This window comes from Taurulus bubalis (genome assembly GCF_910589615.1).
Source record: "Taurulus bubalis genome assembly, chromosome: 1".
NCBI classification, from domain to species: domain Eukaryota; kingdom Metazoa; phylum Chordata; class Actinopteri; order Perciformes; family Cottidae; genus Taurulus; species Taurulus bubalis.
In genome coordinates this window covers 14,426,311-14,443,655 of record NC_136589.1, presented here as the reverse complement: position 1 = coordinate 14,443,655, position 17,345 = coordinate 14,426,311, and the positions used below count along the sequence as shown (strand labels likewise).

Below are 17,345 nucleotides of genomic sequence, written 5' to 3'. Positions count from 1 at the left end.
CACTAGTACTACAACTTCACACCACTTATGTGCAATAATGATTAAAAAAACCTGAAAATCTGATTATCTTTTAGAACCAGCAGCACCGTTTAGTGTCTGCTCCTCCCTTTTCACTGAAGCCTGTTAAGAGTATATAAGTTATGGTTTTACAATAATTATTGTATTTAAATAATTACTTCATATTTTACAGGTATATATTAAAAGTCTGCACAACAGTGCTCTGAACTTTGAAAGCTTGAAATATCTTGAAATAGTGAGTTAAAAGAGGGAGGATTCAAAGATCGATTGCTGGCGAAACACATGTAGAAATTGCAGGCCCCTGTTTGAGTGCAGACAATTATCACACTAACAAAACACACCTTGAATGCTGCACTCTGACATTTTCCCCGTTTCCACCTGTTGCTCTTAATGGCCTCCACTCGCTCTCGCAGAAAAACAGGGAGCTCAAGCACAGCTTTGTACGCACAAGAGCCGGACAGCACTGGCTTCAGTGGTGATGCTATAGTGACCACGCGAAGACGAGACAAGAGAGAAGTGACAGGAAGTCTTGGCTTGGCCCAATAGTGGAAATGATGTCCAACACAGACAAGGCTCAGTCATCCCTCGCTATGCACAGAGGGGCAGAGAGGAGACATTAAGGCGACTGACTGACTGAACGCTGTCTGCCTTCAGGATGAGTCATCATAGCTGCTCTGCGAGGCTATAGCGTACAGGTATCTGCATGAAACAGCACACTTTATACATTTACAAATGTGCCCATTCAATCACTATACGCTCCCTATATTTATCACATCTCAATTCAAATCACATCTGCAAAATCTTATTAAAATATTTGGCAATGTGCAGCCATGTCTTGTTGGAGGCTATAACTGCGATTATCAACTGGTGTGTTTTCCTACTATACAAGTGCTTAAAACACAGCAAAGTCTTTTCTCCTTTATTATTTTTTTCTGGTTAATTATTTTTTGTGCATCACGTCAGTTAGTTGCACTGATAAAAAATACAGTCTGTCATATTCCAGCAACACAATAAATACCGGGTCAGTGCAGGAAGCGCAGAAAACTAGTCATACATGAGGCGAGAAGACGAATATTAAGCTGGGAAAGATAAATTATGTAGATTTTAAAAGTAATGAAGTCACTGCTGGGTTAAAATCTTCATAAGATAAGACGACGTGTGGCGGGAAGTGCTATGCAGCTTTTTACTCACTAGCTGAATCTGTGTTTTCTCTGTTGTGCATGCAAAGAGTAGCATTGGAAGGAAGCTGGAGTTATTACGCAGTATCTTACAAGCAGAGGAGTGGGAGGAGGTCGTGGAGGAGAGTCTCAGCGAGGAATCCTAACTAAATCAAACACAAACAATACTCTGATTCCATTTTCCCTTGTGCACAAACATACCGCATGTCATCATTATAAAAGACATTCTGCGGCGCAGGAGGAACAAAACAAAAAAAACATACTTGCTCATGGAAGCATGGAACATCATTTTAGTGTGAGAAAGAAATATATATGTAAATATGGCCTCCGTTTTCAATAGCGTTAGACAAAATGTTGTTTGAGGTCTGACATTCACATTTCTTTCCAGGTTTTATCTCCAACACTGACCTGGTGTGTACACACAGGACAGCAAACACATGGTTGTACTTGAAATATTTCCTTTTTTGTGTGTGTGATTACAAATAGTAGCTACTCAAGTACTGTTGCTCAAATTGCAGTTGATTTACAAACATTTTTGTTGCTACCTTTTCTACATTGAAAGAATACTGGTGAAAAGGGTCGTTGTTTAACCACTGGCACAAGTCTGTTTTTGGCTCCTTTTTTTATAATTTTTTTGTCTCATTAAAATCAAAGTAAATCTAAAGCTGCTCAAGTGCCAAGGCACACGCTGAGACAAACATCTGTGTCTGAACATTACTCATCAGTAATGTACCTTGTGTTGCTTAAGCTTACTTCTGCTACTACCGAACATCTACCACACTTCTAACCTGTAAAGCCTTCAGCCAGTGTTCATTCCCTCTCAGCAACACAGTAGGCACAAAAAGGTGTGCGTCCTCACGCACTTGACATGATTGATTGTTTAAAAGGGTCACTTTTGGAGTAATCCCTTTCAATTTTAAACATTTAAAACTAATGCGAGTGACACAAAAAACACACATCCACTATCACACAGAGGAGGGTAGGAGTCGAAAGCGTCGCGAAGCATCAAAATAAATATCTCAATAAATACAACTGTATACAAATTCTGGCTTTATGCATTCACATATCGCATAAAGTAAATATCATACCCTGCCTGCAATCTCCGAATACAGAGGAGACAACTTAGTCAACCTCAGGCCAATATTGAATTTAGTTGTGATCAGCTTTACTGATGTTCCATCAGCATCATCCAAGTGCATCAATACTGGGGATAAATAAGTAATAGTATATCGTGGTGCAGGATGCATGAAGATAAACAGGGAACGGATTCATTTATGTGCCCTCTGGTCCTGTAAACTATTGATTTACAGATTGTAGTACTGTCTGCATTGGGTTTAATTTAGCAGCTGTACTTTTCAACTCTACAACATGATTATATAAAGAAAACGGAGGATGGTCTAATAAGTTACCTTAAAGGGGCACTCCACTTACACATGAGGTTCAGCTGACTCATCACAAAGAGTAGTATTCAGCCAGAGAATGTCAGACTGGGTGTGACGCTTTTTAACAGAAAGCTTTCATTGCAATCTGGAAGGGGTTTGAAAGAAGTTGGCATTTATGTTATTGAGTTGCATTCTGGGAAATGTAGGAACCAACATTGTTGGAGCTCAACAAACTAAAAGTGGGGATATCTCAGTTTCCGCTGCACAGATTTTGATCGACCTTTTTCAAATCTGTCTCTCGGTCCAACAACTTCATGGAAGTGCAGAACTACATTGCCGGAGTGCCCCTTTAAAGCTGGGCACATAAATGAATGAACCTGTGTGCAAAGAGGAGGAGTGACAGGAACAGTGGGAAACCACGAGACAAGTGCAGGGCTCTCAAGTTTTTAAGACAGGTAAGCGTAACATCTATCTCTCTCCCCCCGGACGGAGGCGCGGCCGGGGGGGGGTAAGGGGGGCGGAGGTGCGGCCGGGATTACATTTCACCCAGATACAACAAATACGTTTTTCTGATTGGCTATTCGTGTCGCCCATCTCTTTTTATTGATTGGCAGGGGATTCGGGGAAGACGTGCTTGATTCCTCCATGGTGAGGGCAGCGCGACCAGGTCATGTTTGCGCGCTGCAGCACATTAAATAGCCTAGAGTTTTTTTTCAGCGTGAGAAATACGATGTGTGGCGGGAGGGCGTGACTTAAGACCGAAATGCGTGACAGTCACGCTCAATGCGTGACACTTGAGAGCCCTGCAAGTGTAAGGTTCAGACTGACAGCGGGAAAAAGGGAAACCTATACAGGAAGGACACTGCGGTCTACCCTATCATAAGAAGAGTCTTCCCATCCTCTGCCGTGGCAGCGCCACATGGAGGGCAACTATCTGCTCAGCTTGCTGGAGCACTTGCCCTCTCGGCTGCAGCTTTTCCCCCTGGACAGGTGGAAGGGGCCGGTGCGAGCCTGGCGGCTGCAGCACGTGTCCTGGTGGTAAGTGTGGAAGCGGCGGGGAGGCGGCGAGCCCGAGAAGCTGGGAGGCGAGCGGCTGCGGCCGAGGCAGCCTCCTCCCCCGCTGCCGCGGTGGTCGTGGCGGGAGGGCGAGGAGCTGACGGAGCGCTGCAGGGAGGAGGAGCTTCGCGGAGAGGCGCTGGAGCTGCGGTGGTGGTGCGGAGAGCTCGTCAGGCTGCAGATGCCCATCCTGGAGCCTCCGTGCTGGGCCGAGGAGCGATGGTGAAGCGGGGAGCCACGGGAACCGTGCATCAGCTGAGCAAGGCACGTCAGCAGGTCGGAGTCGCTGTTGCTGCCAGCTCGGATGCGGAAACGCCGAAGCCTAAGTGGGCACAAAATGCAGGGCAGGTTATGAATAACAGCCAGGTCATGTATTTCAAAGCAAACCAAGAAACAGGGGGATAAATCAAATTGAGAGTTAGATGAGAGGGCCATTAGCATAAAGACTGGAAACCAGTGTCTTTACATTTTACCAGCTGCTTTCCCCTACAGTCTTTATGCTAAACTAGGCTAATCCCATGCAGGCTCTTGTTTCATATTTAGCGTATAGACTGCAAAAAAGCAAATAAGTGAAAAATGTTGAACAATTTCTTTAATCGAATCAATTAACGAAGTGGATTACGGTGTAATTAGTCATCTTGTTTTCATAAATGTTTGAGAACAATAATGGTTTGGTGAATTTTTTAAATGTTGATACTCAAAAAGCAAAAGAGAAAATGTGAAATTTAACAAACTACCTGCCCTCCGCTGTGGAGCGGCATGGTGGCTTCCCAGGCGGCGGGCGTGGCAGGAATTGGGCAGCCAGCTGCTCGGCCGAAGACGCTGAATGAACGGGACGAGGGATCCTGCTCTTGCGGGACAGAGGGCTGGAGGAGGAGGAGAGGGAAGGAGCATCGTCTGCCTGGCGGTCAGAACGGGAGCCCATAAGAGAGTCCTCGTCCTGAGAGCGGTCAGAGGTGGAGGACAGCGGGTCCCGAGCAAGGGAGGCCACCATGGGGCCGCGCCTATCGGAGAGCGATGGGGAGGCAGTGGGAGAGGGGGCCGGGCCCTGGTGGTTAGCTTTCTTCTGCAGGAGTTTCTCCTTAGCGGACACTGCAGGAGGGAGCTCCAGCAGGCTGGAGGGCTCCAGGACTGGGATGCGACTATGCCTCCGGCTGGGGTCCTTACGGAGGGCAACTGGGGAGGAGGAGACTGGTCCATTGGTCTGATCTGGGGCATGGTTCACTTCTCTACTAACCTCCCCTCTTAGCTGAGGCTCTGTGGTACAGAGAGTCGGGACAGAATCCTTCTCAGGGTCTTTCAGCCTGGGGAACGCTCCATTACTTAAATCCCTTTGGCTGTTAACAGGAGGGGAGAAGTGGCCATTGGCAAACACAGGGCTGCGAGGAGAGCAAGGAGAGTGAGGAGAGCAAGGAGAGTGTGGAGAGCGTGGAGAGCGTGGAGAGGATGGCGAGCGCAGGGGAACCGAGTGAGGAGAGCGAGGGGAGCGGGGGGAGCGGGGGGAAGACACACGGTTCGGAGCAGGGCTTTGAGCTTTGGTGTGGATGTCTCCATTGACCAGCATCTCAGCCAGGGGGTCTTTGGGTGTCCCTGGATGGGTGAGCACATGGTCCTGGGGAGAGCTGATGTCTGCTGTGCGCTCCTGGACCAGCTGAGCCTCAGCGTCAGCCTCACTACGCCTCTCCAGCAGGAGGCACTGTGGCACACTGTCTGATCCTGACTGGGAGGACAGCCCAGAGGGACGCTGAGCTGTCAACTGGAGGGGAGGGGGGAGTTGGAGAGACGGGAGGGAAGAGAAAGACACACGGGTGTTATTTAAAAAGATCAACCATACTAAGAGTGGGAATAATATTCTCATTGTCAAGGGCCTGTTGCTGATAGACTACAACATGTCGAGTTGTGCTGTAGTTCTGTAGCAAGAGCCTGATGCAGATGTGTGAAAAGAGAAGTATTTTATAATGTGGGGTAATAAATAGTGATTAGTTTGGCAACAGCATGCAATACCATAGCTACCATTATCAGACCGAAACACACAAGTGCTATGGCAGTGTCAGTCAAGCTGTGAGTACTAAACCAGCAAGTAGGACAGGAAACGTTCACGCAACTTCGCAGGGGGCTTCAGCGAAGAGAGGGTGAGGAACAAATACAGGGAGAGAGAGAGAAAGAGAAAGATAGAGAGCACAAAGACGATCTGAAACAAAAGAGACCATGCAACCTGTAGTCATGACTCGACATTCCAAACACACATGCCACAATCAGACAAACACACACCCCTATTCAGATCACAAGGACACAAGTCCAGACACAAGGACACATCTGACCCATGCTCTGTCTGGCCTGCACAACGCCCCTCATGGTTTCTGGAGAGAGCTGCCTGACAACAACACAATAAGCAAGCCAATGGAACAAATAAGCCAAAATGAGCAACTTAAACAAAACAAAAAAAGAAAAGAAAGAAAGAACAAAAAATGTCAACAGCCGGAGTGTCGCTACTGACGTGGAGGAAGCTGAATGGAGGCTTTTAGGAGGTCGTGATGGGCTCATCACCTGCTGAAGCTGGGCGCGAGTGATGCGTATGACAGAGGGAAACTTGGCGTTGGCGGCACCCGCCGGGATGGCCGGCAGTTTCCTGCGAGTGGGTGAGCGGGTGCCGGGGGCGGGGTTTGGTGGTAGTGGTAGGGAGGCGTGGCAGCAGGAGGAGGAAGAGGAGGGGTGCCCCTGCCGCTGCGGGTCGACGGACTGACTGCGCCTGATGCCCGGCGGATGGCGCAGGTGCAACGGGTCCGACAAGGTGGTCAGGAGTGTGTGAGGGCTGGGAGAGCGCAGAGGGATGGGGCTGGCGGTCCGGATCGCGACCTCCTCAGGCAGGGATGGAGGAGAGGTGGGGAGCTAAGAGAGGGGGAGGAGAGAAGCGGGAGGTGGAGAGAGGAGGGGTTGTGAGACTGGTGAGGGAGTGAGAAGATGGAGAAGGTATGGCGGATGTGCTTTGAGGCAGGACAAGCAGGTGGGGAGCACGATGTTGAGTTGTTTCGAACGGGTAAAGCGACTTTGGGTGGGGAGGATTATAAATATAAGGGGATGATTTTAGGCCAGACAAGGAAGTTGGGTAGATTTTGAGAAGGCCGTAAACATTATCAACTTGGAGGCAGTTGTAGGAGAGAATGAGGGTTATTCTTCCTGTGGTGTAAACAAGCTGTTCAAAAACTTTGTCAGGCAGGATTTCGGAGGGCTGGTTGAAGGTTATAAAAAAATAAAAGGAGCAAAAAAGTAATTTAAACGAAGGAAACCAAACCATATTTTGCAATCAAATTATTGAATTTATGAAGTAAATAAAACCAACCAAACATAGCAAATGTCTGCAAATAAGATAAAATTCTGCATGATATTTAACGCAAATCAATGTGCATTTCAAAGCCAAAAGCTCTCTTTCCCCCCCCCCCATGCTGTGATCTGATAAAAAGCTCTGCAGTTGTGACACAAATATATTTTTACTAATGATAAACACAAGCGAATAAGCCAGAAAACATCAAGCAGTAACATTTAGCTTTAAACAAGATGCAGCTGGTGGAAGTACTGTATAAGCATTGAGGTCCTAAAGCTAGAACTCTGACTCTGTACAGCTTTTTAACTTAGTAAAAACGCTGACTACAGTCAGTATCATGTATGCCATGTTGTGAGATGGCCTTCAGATGAAAGGGCTTACCTGGGTGAGGAGTCCCTCAGCCAGAGCTTCAGCTGGGCTGGTTGGAGTGACGGGGGGCAGATCCCCGACAGGGCCCATGCTAAGCTCCAACTTGTCAACTTTTGCACTTCCCTTGGAGGAAGCCATGCTTTCTTGTTTAGCTTTGCCAGGGTTAGCGCTGGCGTAGCCCCGCTCCCATCCAGGAGACCCTGGCTGGAGCACCTCTGGCTCCTCCTCCTCCGAGGGGCTGGTCGTAACCTTGTTTCCTGGAGAGCCACTGGGCCGCTCCACCATTACCCACTCCCTTGAGTCAATGTCCTGCCTCCCAGAGCTCAGATTGAGGGCCACAAAGCCCCCACTGCTGGCTGCCCCCTCCCCGTGCTCCTGAGATCCACAGGAGGCTGGCTTAGGAGAACCACCACCAGACAAGAACTCCTCATCATAGTGCCAGACCCTATCGGGACGCTCCCCGGCAGGTTCGTCTTGACTGTGCATTACTGGGACGACTGCGGCACCGTCAGCCTCCTTCTCCTGGTGCTGGGTGCTAAGCGGCTGCTTTCCGGAGCTGAACAGACACAAGACACATGCAAACACTCAGGAACTTTTAGAGAAACTGGTGTTAACGCAGATTGGTGACTTGAGAGACATACCAGGCCTCCAGGAAGCGCTCTGGACTGGGCTTGGCCTCGAGGGCAACCCTCCTCTCCTGCTCAAAACTGTGAATGTTGCGGAGCTTCCTCAGCAAGGGGCCCTCGCGGTCTGAAGCCACCACCTCAGATTGCACTTTGACTGGGGAACCCAGGCTCGGCCCAGCGTAGGGACTCTGCTGTCCATGGTTGCCCTGGTTGTTGCTGTGTTCCTCCTCTGCCTTTGGAAAGCAGTTAGAGTTGTTAGTGAGTTACTAAAATACAAAATAAACTGCTATATTTCAATTAAGGTATCAATTTTCCGAGAGCACTTGAGGTGATAGAACCATACTACCTTCCAGATTGCCGACCGGATGCGGTTGCGGTTGCGGTCCAGCTCCTCCCAGACATCAGCCTCCTGGTTGCGGTGCGGGTGGAGTGGAGAGCCCGGCAGGCGCTCCGGAGCGGGGTTGTTCTCCACGTCGCTGAGCTGCTCATCCTGCAGAACCTCTTCTGTGTTTTCCCTCGCTAGGTCGCCAGGGATCAGGGAGGCATTTGCCATACTAGGGAAACAAAAAGTGTGGAATTTCAACCACAGCTGGAGTCTATACGTTCCATACCTGTGTATATAAGCTTAAGAATATTTGCGGCGTTTCAATCAAACATACCCCAAGTGTGCCGGAGTGAGGCGCGTGTGATGTTGCGGCGTTGTGGCAATGGCAATGATTGTCAGAGTGCCATCGGTGCCGGTCCGCTCCCAGTCATAGGGGTCATTCTCCACAACATTGTAGGTTTTCATGCTGTTGTCAAACACCGACATCAGCAGCTGTAACAACACAAAATAAACACATTTTAAAATGGGTCTTGAATGCATATCGACTTGTGAAGACCTTTCTAGATCATGTACTGCACAATTCGTTATTCCTCAAAAATCAAAATTAGACCCGTGTGTCACCTGGTAGTCCGGCTTAGTGAAGTAGTCGAGGCTGGCGATGTGCTCCAAGAACACGCCAAACTCTGCCGGCAGGTGTTTGAGCATCAGACGATGGTCGTAAGTATCCTTCAGCTTCCCCACATGTTCCTGGGAGCGAGCACACACACACACACACACACACACACACACACACACACACACACACACACACACACACACACACACGCACGTCACACCTCATCATCTACAGCTACGTGGACAAGGCTGTTTAGTTTCCGTGAAGGAGAGGGATTATTGATCGTCCTTACTTTGTCCTTGATCTTCCTCCACGGTAACTGGCCGACCAGAAACTCCACCAGCATGTAGAAGAGAGACCACAGGTCATCGTGGCGGCCCATCTCCTGCAGAGTTACATCAGGGGTCGAGTTAACATTAAATCAATCATATTCAAATGGGCAAATCCTGACTAAAAAAAGAAAAGTGCGGTTATGTAACGCACTTAAATGGGCACGTGTGGGACAGCATCACTGATTACACAAGAGCTGTAGCGCATGATGGAGGGACACTGACCTTATTCTTGTGTGCATTGACCGATGCATAGCGGACCGTTCCCCTGAACCCCGCCACCGGCCGGGGCTGACAAACAAAGACAGAAACAAGCATTAAATGCTGATGTAGATGTATTTGAACTATAGATTTTCAGCCAAAAATAATACAAAAATTAAAAGAAACTGGTTGTATTTTCACCGGTCTTTCGCCAAACCTCTCACCCTTAACATGCGATCGTTTCTTGGCACTTATGGGCAGCGCAACATGACATTCTATCACGTTACATTACACTCACTTTTTTGGTAATTCAATAAATAAATAAAACCCATGATAAAGCCTATTTTTGTGAGAATTAAATACTTGACAAATAAACAAATAACTAATATGTTCTATTTTTCTTTAGAATTTTAGTGCAAAGTGTTCCAAACAGTTTCAAGTGAAATAGTGAAAGTAAATTAATAAATATGTATAAGTATACACTGACTACGCTTACATGCATGCCCATATTGTCTTCAATGTCTTTTTTATATTTATCTTGTTTATTGTATATTTATATAAGTACGAAGAGCTACGTGAAACCGGAGTCAAATTCCATGTATGTGTCAACACACATGGACTCTGATTCTGACAAATACATAGTAATCAGATGAAGGAAATAGTTTGATTTAAGTGATATTGATCAAATGTTCTGAGAAATTGTGTATCTGGATGTCTCGCTATGTTTTCATCACGATAAAATTCCACAGAAAGCAGATAAATTATCATACTGAATCATATTAATTCATCGGCATTGATAAGTGCGGTTTTAAGTTCAGTATATACTCAGTAGCGGAGGAGGACACTTACAGGTCGGACCTCCTGGCAGGAGTTGGTGAACTGACGAGCCAAACCAAAGTCCAGCATGTAGCAGGTCCGACAGGTGCTCGGGAAGCGGCCCATTGCGAAATTGGACTGAGGAGGTAAAACAGGAGGCGATGGTTAGAGGAATAATACAAATACATGAGTTCCTGTGCTAGAATATAATTTTATACAGCTTCTCAGAAGATAGAGGACATTTACATTAAGCTACATAATGTGGCAGGCTTACTGTAAGTGCAACAAAAATATTGAATCAGCAAAACAATGCGAGCAGCTAGTAATAAAAACAAGTGCAAAAGTCATAAACACTGCCCAGGCAGCAGAAATAAAAATATTCTCATATGTCGGGAATACAGTTGAAGCAATAAGAACCAGGCAGTGCATATCCTCTGCTGCCTACAGCTAAGCATGGCTCACCGGTTTGATGTCGCGATGCAGGAAGCCCACCGAGTGGATGCTCTCGATGGCCTCCAGGATCTGTCGCCCCAGACGCAGGGTGGTGCTGATGCTGAAGGTTCCCCGGGTCATGCTCCTCCTCAGGTCCGCCAGGTTACGGCCCTGAGAGAGCAAATGTACGACATCAGTTAGTCTGGTAAATCCCCCGTTCAGGAAACACAGCGGGACCTCTGCATGTCTTAAACATGTCACAAAAAAAAAAAACACATATTTATCTGGTTCTCTTTGGAAGCAAGACACAGTAACAGGAATAATAATATAAATATAATCACTATTACAAGTTTTACTGGTTGAAATGTTTGAAAGAACAGACAGAAATAATATATAAATTCAGCTGGACCGCTCATCTATAATTAAAACACGTGGTGCGGTCAGGGGTTGGTGCAGTACACCAAAATTGAGCATTCCTTGGTAGAGATAAAAAAACAAAACAGAACACCATCAAAGCCCAGATAAAGGATTTGTGAATTTGAGATCATGGTATTACGACCTTGTGTGTAGATCACAGCAGAAGATACAGTCTGTAAACCCTCTGCAATAGTGCTGCCTGAAGCTCTACATGGAGTATTGTTGCTATAAATATACATATTTAAACATGGAAGCAGGATGGGATGGCAACCTCACTTTGGTCCACACTAAATTTCTTGTTTTGTACGACCAAAATATTCCATTTACAATTGTACAAAACAGAGAAAAGCTGTAATTCTATAAAGGTATATTAGTAAAGAAACAAATATACCTTCATAGTTTTGAGATTAAAGGTTGTTTTTTTTGCAGCCAAAAATTCTAGTTTCATAAGCAAAACTAACAAATAATTTATTCTCAGTTTTACTTAGAAATTTGATTTTCTTTTTTTAAGTAATAAAGAAAGAAATATACCTTTGTATAATTCCTAGTTTTAGAAACAAGCGAATTAGGGTTGCAACTAATGACTATTTTCATTATCCATTTATCTCGATTAATTGTTTCCTCTATAAATTGTCAGAAAATAGTGTCCAACTTTCTCAAAGCAAGACATTTTCATTTTCTGCAATTTCTGCATGAGAAATTAATCAATTATCAAAACATTTTAGGCAATTTTACATACTAATCAATCCGTGGACTTGTTGCTGCAGCTCCAAAGTAATTGTTTGGCATTTTTGCTTCACAAATAACTTGAACAATTCATCAATTATCACAATTGTTTTTCAATGATTCATAAGGCCGGGTAAACCAGTTAAAAGTTAGTGCTTATGAGGCTAAGTCTTCTGCATTTAGACCGACCTGAAGCTCCATCACCACGTAGTTGAAGCGGTCGTTGCGGCCGCATCCCACAAAGCGGCACACGTGGTCTTTACCTGAGGAATAAAAGAGGAGAAGGAGGAGATGAGATCACTCCCCAGTCTGCTGTGTGAATCATGATGACGTGCGTGTTAATTTTTCCCTGCCCTCTACAGCATCAATGGCCTCCCATCACCAGCGTCCCCATGGGACTAGCCTGCTGATTTATAGGCTACAGCACCCAACACCAGGTCTAAACATGTGCATGAATTTCCCATGTGTGCATGTGTGTGTGTGTGTGTGCGTGTGTGTGTGTGAACAAATGTGCGTGTGCTCTGAAAGGACATTGCTGCACTGGCAGCTGGACTGCGACCACACCCCAAACCCTTCAGCACGCAGTGAATGCAAATTGATTCTATCAGAACCTCCATGTTAAAAACGCTACTTTTTACATGGCCTTCTTTTACCAAATTCCGACACAACATCCCGAAATGATCCAATTAAAAGAAACAAATCGAAACACAAAGAAGCTATTATTAGCTTGATATGACCCGCTAGACTTCTTATAAGGCCCTTGGCTGATGTTTACTCTTTACAGCTGGGCGGGGTAGCAATGTTTGGGGGGGCTGGAGTTCAGTCCGTCTCAAGTTACATGCTGGTTCCCTCAGGAAGCAACAAACCCGCGGTGCCCGAGGCCGCAGCCATTAGACGGCAAACATGATCCCGGCACATTGATTTTCTTCTCAGGAGGTTGAGCGAGAGAGAGAAAGAGAGAGAGAGAAATAAAGGCGTAGTGGTCAAAAGGCAGGAAGGGAGAGGGGAGGGAAAAAGATACGGTTAAAAAAGATAGAGAGATAGCAGTAAAACTACACAATCCCCCTGGAGGAGCTCTTGTGTTGATCATGTGTCTTTGCTGTGAGACATTGGACACAAACATGTACTTCCTGTCGCACTCTGTCACTGCTGTTACTGCCATCTGAAACTTTTACATTGAAACTCGCCACATTATACTTTCAGATAAGTCAGATAATCTTATTATAGAGAGGATATTATACCCTGCTATCAATACACAAACATCATCCCTGTATGTTCTACAAGCATGATATGTCCTGGATTGGTCAGCTTCTTTTACAATTTCTTTACTTCCTGTCGTTTGATCAATCCAGGAAAGTAATTGACAGAAAGTGTCTTCTACGCATTTGTTTCTCTGCCAAGAATGATCCAGTGGGAGTCCTGTTTTCAATAGGTCAATGGGCCAGGGAGGGTCAATCAATTCCAGAAACGTAACCAAATCCACTGATTCCATTTCGACTCACCCTGGAGCTTCTTGAGCACGGCGACCTCCATCTTGAGCACCTGTTTGGGCTGCTGGGCCGACTCCACCTTCAGCGCCACGCTGACCCGCGTCAGCAGGTCCACCGCCTCGTAGATCTCCCCAAACCCGCCGCCCCCGATCTTCTTCACCTAGAGGAAGATGACGAAACGCCGCGTTAGAATAAATCCCCCGTTTACAACCTGTGAGTCACGTGCATGGACAGTGAGAAGGACGTTAACAATGAACATGTTGAAATATTATAAGAGGCTCCTGAAAAATGACGTCAGCACTGTTTATACAGAGAGTTTGAATGAGAATATCCAGATTGTAATTTCAGAAAACTACCATGCTGTTTTTGTTTTGACTAACCACTAATTATAAAACTTCCTTTTCAGGTTAATAGTAGGGCTGCAACAAATACTGTATCTATATTTCAGATTTTCTTTGTTATTATGAATGGTTTGATTAATTGGTTCTGTTAATTGCCAGAAAATTGAATAGTTCAGAATAGTTGCGGATTATTTTTCCGTCTGATCAATAAATTGACTTATCGCTTCAGTTCTACCTGAGCTTCCACCTATAAACACTTCCTGTACTTGGTGCCGATAGCATTTGCACTAACGAAGGCCTGAAGCAGGCCACAACGCGTTCTTCATCATTTCACTCCTTCAAATTCCCCCCAAACCGTTCTATCTTTTCACTATAAAGATACTAGCGGAGCTTTAATTTCTCCCACGTGTCCTTCACTGTCCTCCATGCTCACACACTCTCTCTCTCACACACACACACACACACACACACACACACACACACACACACACACACACACACACACACACAGTCTTGTGTCGCACTTGGGGCTAAAATCGTGGGATTAGCTGCAGCGTTCTTATGTAACTCCGCTCCTCAGAAGGCAGGAAGTGTTGCCAGGTTGCCAGGAAGGAATAACGGCCTCACATGGCACCCGGGCTGGCACAGCAGTGAGAGACATTGATCCCTCGGGGAGCAATGCTGCTGCTGCTGCTGCTGCTGCTCCTGCAGCCTATAGCACAATGCACCGACACAAATAGCTATACAGGCTATTTTTGGATCTCCTGTTCTGCAGCAGCCCTACCTGGGCAGAGAGGCATACACCCCCTGAACTGTCCGCACCACAGGTTAGACAGAGGGAAGGCATTGTTGGGATGAACAATTGGATGTTGTTTGTGCCACAGAGGCTGAGCCTGGGGCGGCCAGCAACGGGGCTGGACAAACACACACCGCCTATTGTCGCCGAATGTGACGTCACTCACCACTTTCCATCGTTCCTTGACCAGGGAGAGCACGCTTAGGATGTCAACTTGCTCCGCTCCCCCGCTCATCCCGTCTGTGGACCAGGGACGCTGTCCTCACTGCTCCCCCCCCCCCCCCCCCCCCCAGCAGCCTTAGACTGGGCCGGGCATTTGGGCCTTGATGGAGAACCCTACGGAAGATCAAAGACACACAAAAGTGTCAGAAATACAACTTTCAAGGAAATCAGTTAATTTACTTAGGCTCATCTGCATTACACTTCAGCATCTTGAGATTTTGTTTATTGCGTGTTGAACAAGGAGGTTTCATAAAGTTGAACATACAAAAGGCCTGTTAGTTTTTTTGGACACCATGTGAAAGTTTGAAAGTGTCCCCATGCAGTTGAGAGACAAAGTTAAACCCCCCCGGCTTAATGGCTGGAGCGTTCTGATACTCGACTATCGCTGCAGCTGCCACACCTGCTGCCAGCAGCTGCCTCTCCAGACAAACTCGCCCCACCAAATCGCAAGCGAAAGTCTTAAATTACAAAAAGGCTTCATCTTGGTATCATCTTTCAAAGCCATTTATCTTCTGTGTCAACAACCAAGGAGCAGGTCTTATAAAGAAAGTGGTCTTGTCAGATATAATGAGATTGTTTAATTTTGCAATAGCTCTAGTTGTGGGAGATAATTTATATGTATCAAATCAAATATCTTATCACATACTGTACCATACGTTTTGTATAAATACATTGATGTTCATCATATTTAACTGAATTAAGTTTCAGTAATTTGCGTCAAATAGAATTTTGCAGCATTCAGTTTTAGTTGTATTCTTAATTCAAGGCCACAGAAACGTGAGGTTACAATACAATACCAGATTTTTGTGAAAGAAATATTGGTACCACTTTTTGAAAATTCTCCTGTTACGAAAGGTTTGTAAGTTGGCTAATTATTGCTATCTTTTGTTAATGATTAAAACATAATTTACTAACACTTTATAGATCTGTTATAAACTATAAACTATATTTAGTCATAGATTGTTATCACATTAATAAATAATTGTGGGTTACTTGCTCTCCAAGACACCATCAAGTCCGCAGTTAAATATGTTAATAAATTGGTAATAACGTAACCTTGGTCAAGATTCTCTGCAGGTTGTTTTTTTCCAGAAGGAATTGTTCATAATAACACCAATGCCATTAGCTATTATTGTCAGACTTGTCACTGCCATGTGGTTCAAGCTGTCTGTACAGCGAGCATCAAATGAAGTTTCCCCTGCAGAAGTTGTGTATGCTCCTGTATTACACAACATCCATGTCACAGATGAGCGTTCCTCTGAGAGCGCACGCCGCGAACTTCCTTCAGTCTGGCTTCAAGCGCTCAAAGCAAACCCAGCAAACCCGACTTCGACTCATCATTCTGCACACGGCGCGCTGGCATCCACGGTTATGCAACCGGCCTTCAAAAACACTATTTGGTTATGGGGCATGAGCCCGACATCAAGGAGGCAATCAATCTCATCATGCACCGTGGCGAGGTTTGGGAGATGGAAGAGGGCAAAGCGTGGTTAGACTAGATAACAGTGAATTGACAAGCGTGAAGTTTGACCCAGGGTGCAGACATATTGTTAATAGTCTCTGAACTGTCTCAATGTCTAGATGTGTGTGACTACGAACAAAGATCAAGATATTTCTATGTAATTTAATGTATCTGTATATCTGCATAACAAACAACCTATATTTATATTTTCATCAATAATATAATATTCCCTTCTTTGGGCGACAATATGGTTGTTATTATGTTATAGTGGAGTTTCAGATGAGACCTTGAGAACAGAGAGCATTTTATTAACCAGTAACACATGAGTTACACACAAAAAAGCACAACATTTGTAAAAACTGATGAAGATTGTGTGCTTAAAATACCGGCTATGCTAGCGACCATGCTACTTAAGGACACTGGTGCTTTGAGCTAAATGCTAACGTTAGCATGATGCTCAAAATAACAATAACATGCTAATGTTCAGCATGTTTACCATGGACAATGTTTAGCATGTTAGCATACTATCATTTGCTAATTATCATTAACGGAACAGTTGGGGCTGAATGGGATGTCATTGGTTTTGCAAATAAACCACAGCACAATTATGACCTGACAACTTGATAAAAAGATCAGGAGGAGCCACCAAAGTGCATATAGTTCATGCTATGGTAGAACATGGAGGCGTGCACCAAATGTCATCCAATATATGTCCAAATATTTCACTTAAATTCACACAGTGGTGCTGGAGGAAATATCAGGAGATCAATAGGATTCATCCTCTGGAGATCATTAGTAGAAGGACTTTGGACCAGACATTCCCAGAGGAGACGCGAGGAACACGAGGATTAAATCAAGCTGAGTTTTTTGGGCCAAAACTGAACCAAACTTCTATAAAAGTCTCTACCATTTGTGTCAGTGTCGAGCACCAAAACCTTTTTCTCCTTGTGTGCTAATCTTTTTTCAGACACAGAGAAACCAAGTGAGAGGTGTCTTCTGGGATTCTTGATATTATATTATCAGTGAAACCACAGACACATGGCGCACGCCATCGAAACCACAGAAGACACATGCCGTATACAAAACCCTTTTAACCACAGAGGGAGGAGGGAGACTCACTGTAAACACTGATTCCAGTGTTTTCCTTCTTCTAGGGGGACACAAAATATGAGTTCTGTCACATCTGAGCTATCAGGAGACATTTTCTTCTTCTTCTTTTAT

At 45.4% G+C, this 17,345-nt stretch overlaps 1 protein-coding gene across 1 annotated transcript; it reads right to left on the bottom strand.

Moving 5' to 3' along the window:
- Positions 1 to 3,508: 3,508 nt before the first annotated feature.
- Positions 3,509 to 14,675, bottom strand: ttbk2a (tau tubulin kinase 2a; the record flags this gene model as incomplete). Its single annotated transcript, XM_079226999.1, has 15 exons — positions 3,509 to 3,956; positions 4,372 to 5,390; positions 6,182 to 6,523; positions 7,338 to 7,881; positions 7,967 to 8,184; positions 8,295 to 8,505; positions 8,611 to 8,768; positions 8,898 to 9,023; positions 9,185 to 9,277; positions 9,447 to 9,512; positions 10,272 to 10,376; positions 10,701 to 10,841; positions 12,003 to 12,076; positions 13,316 to 13,463; positions 14,607 to 14,675. The coding sequence occupies 15 exons, from the start codon at positions 14,673 to 14,675 to the stop codon at positions 3,509 to 3,511; spliced, it is 3,762 nt and encodes a 1,253-aa protein (XP_079083125.1).
- Positions 14,676 to 17,345: the final 2,670 nt, after the last annotated feature.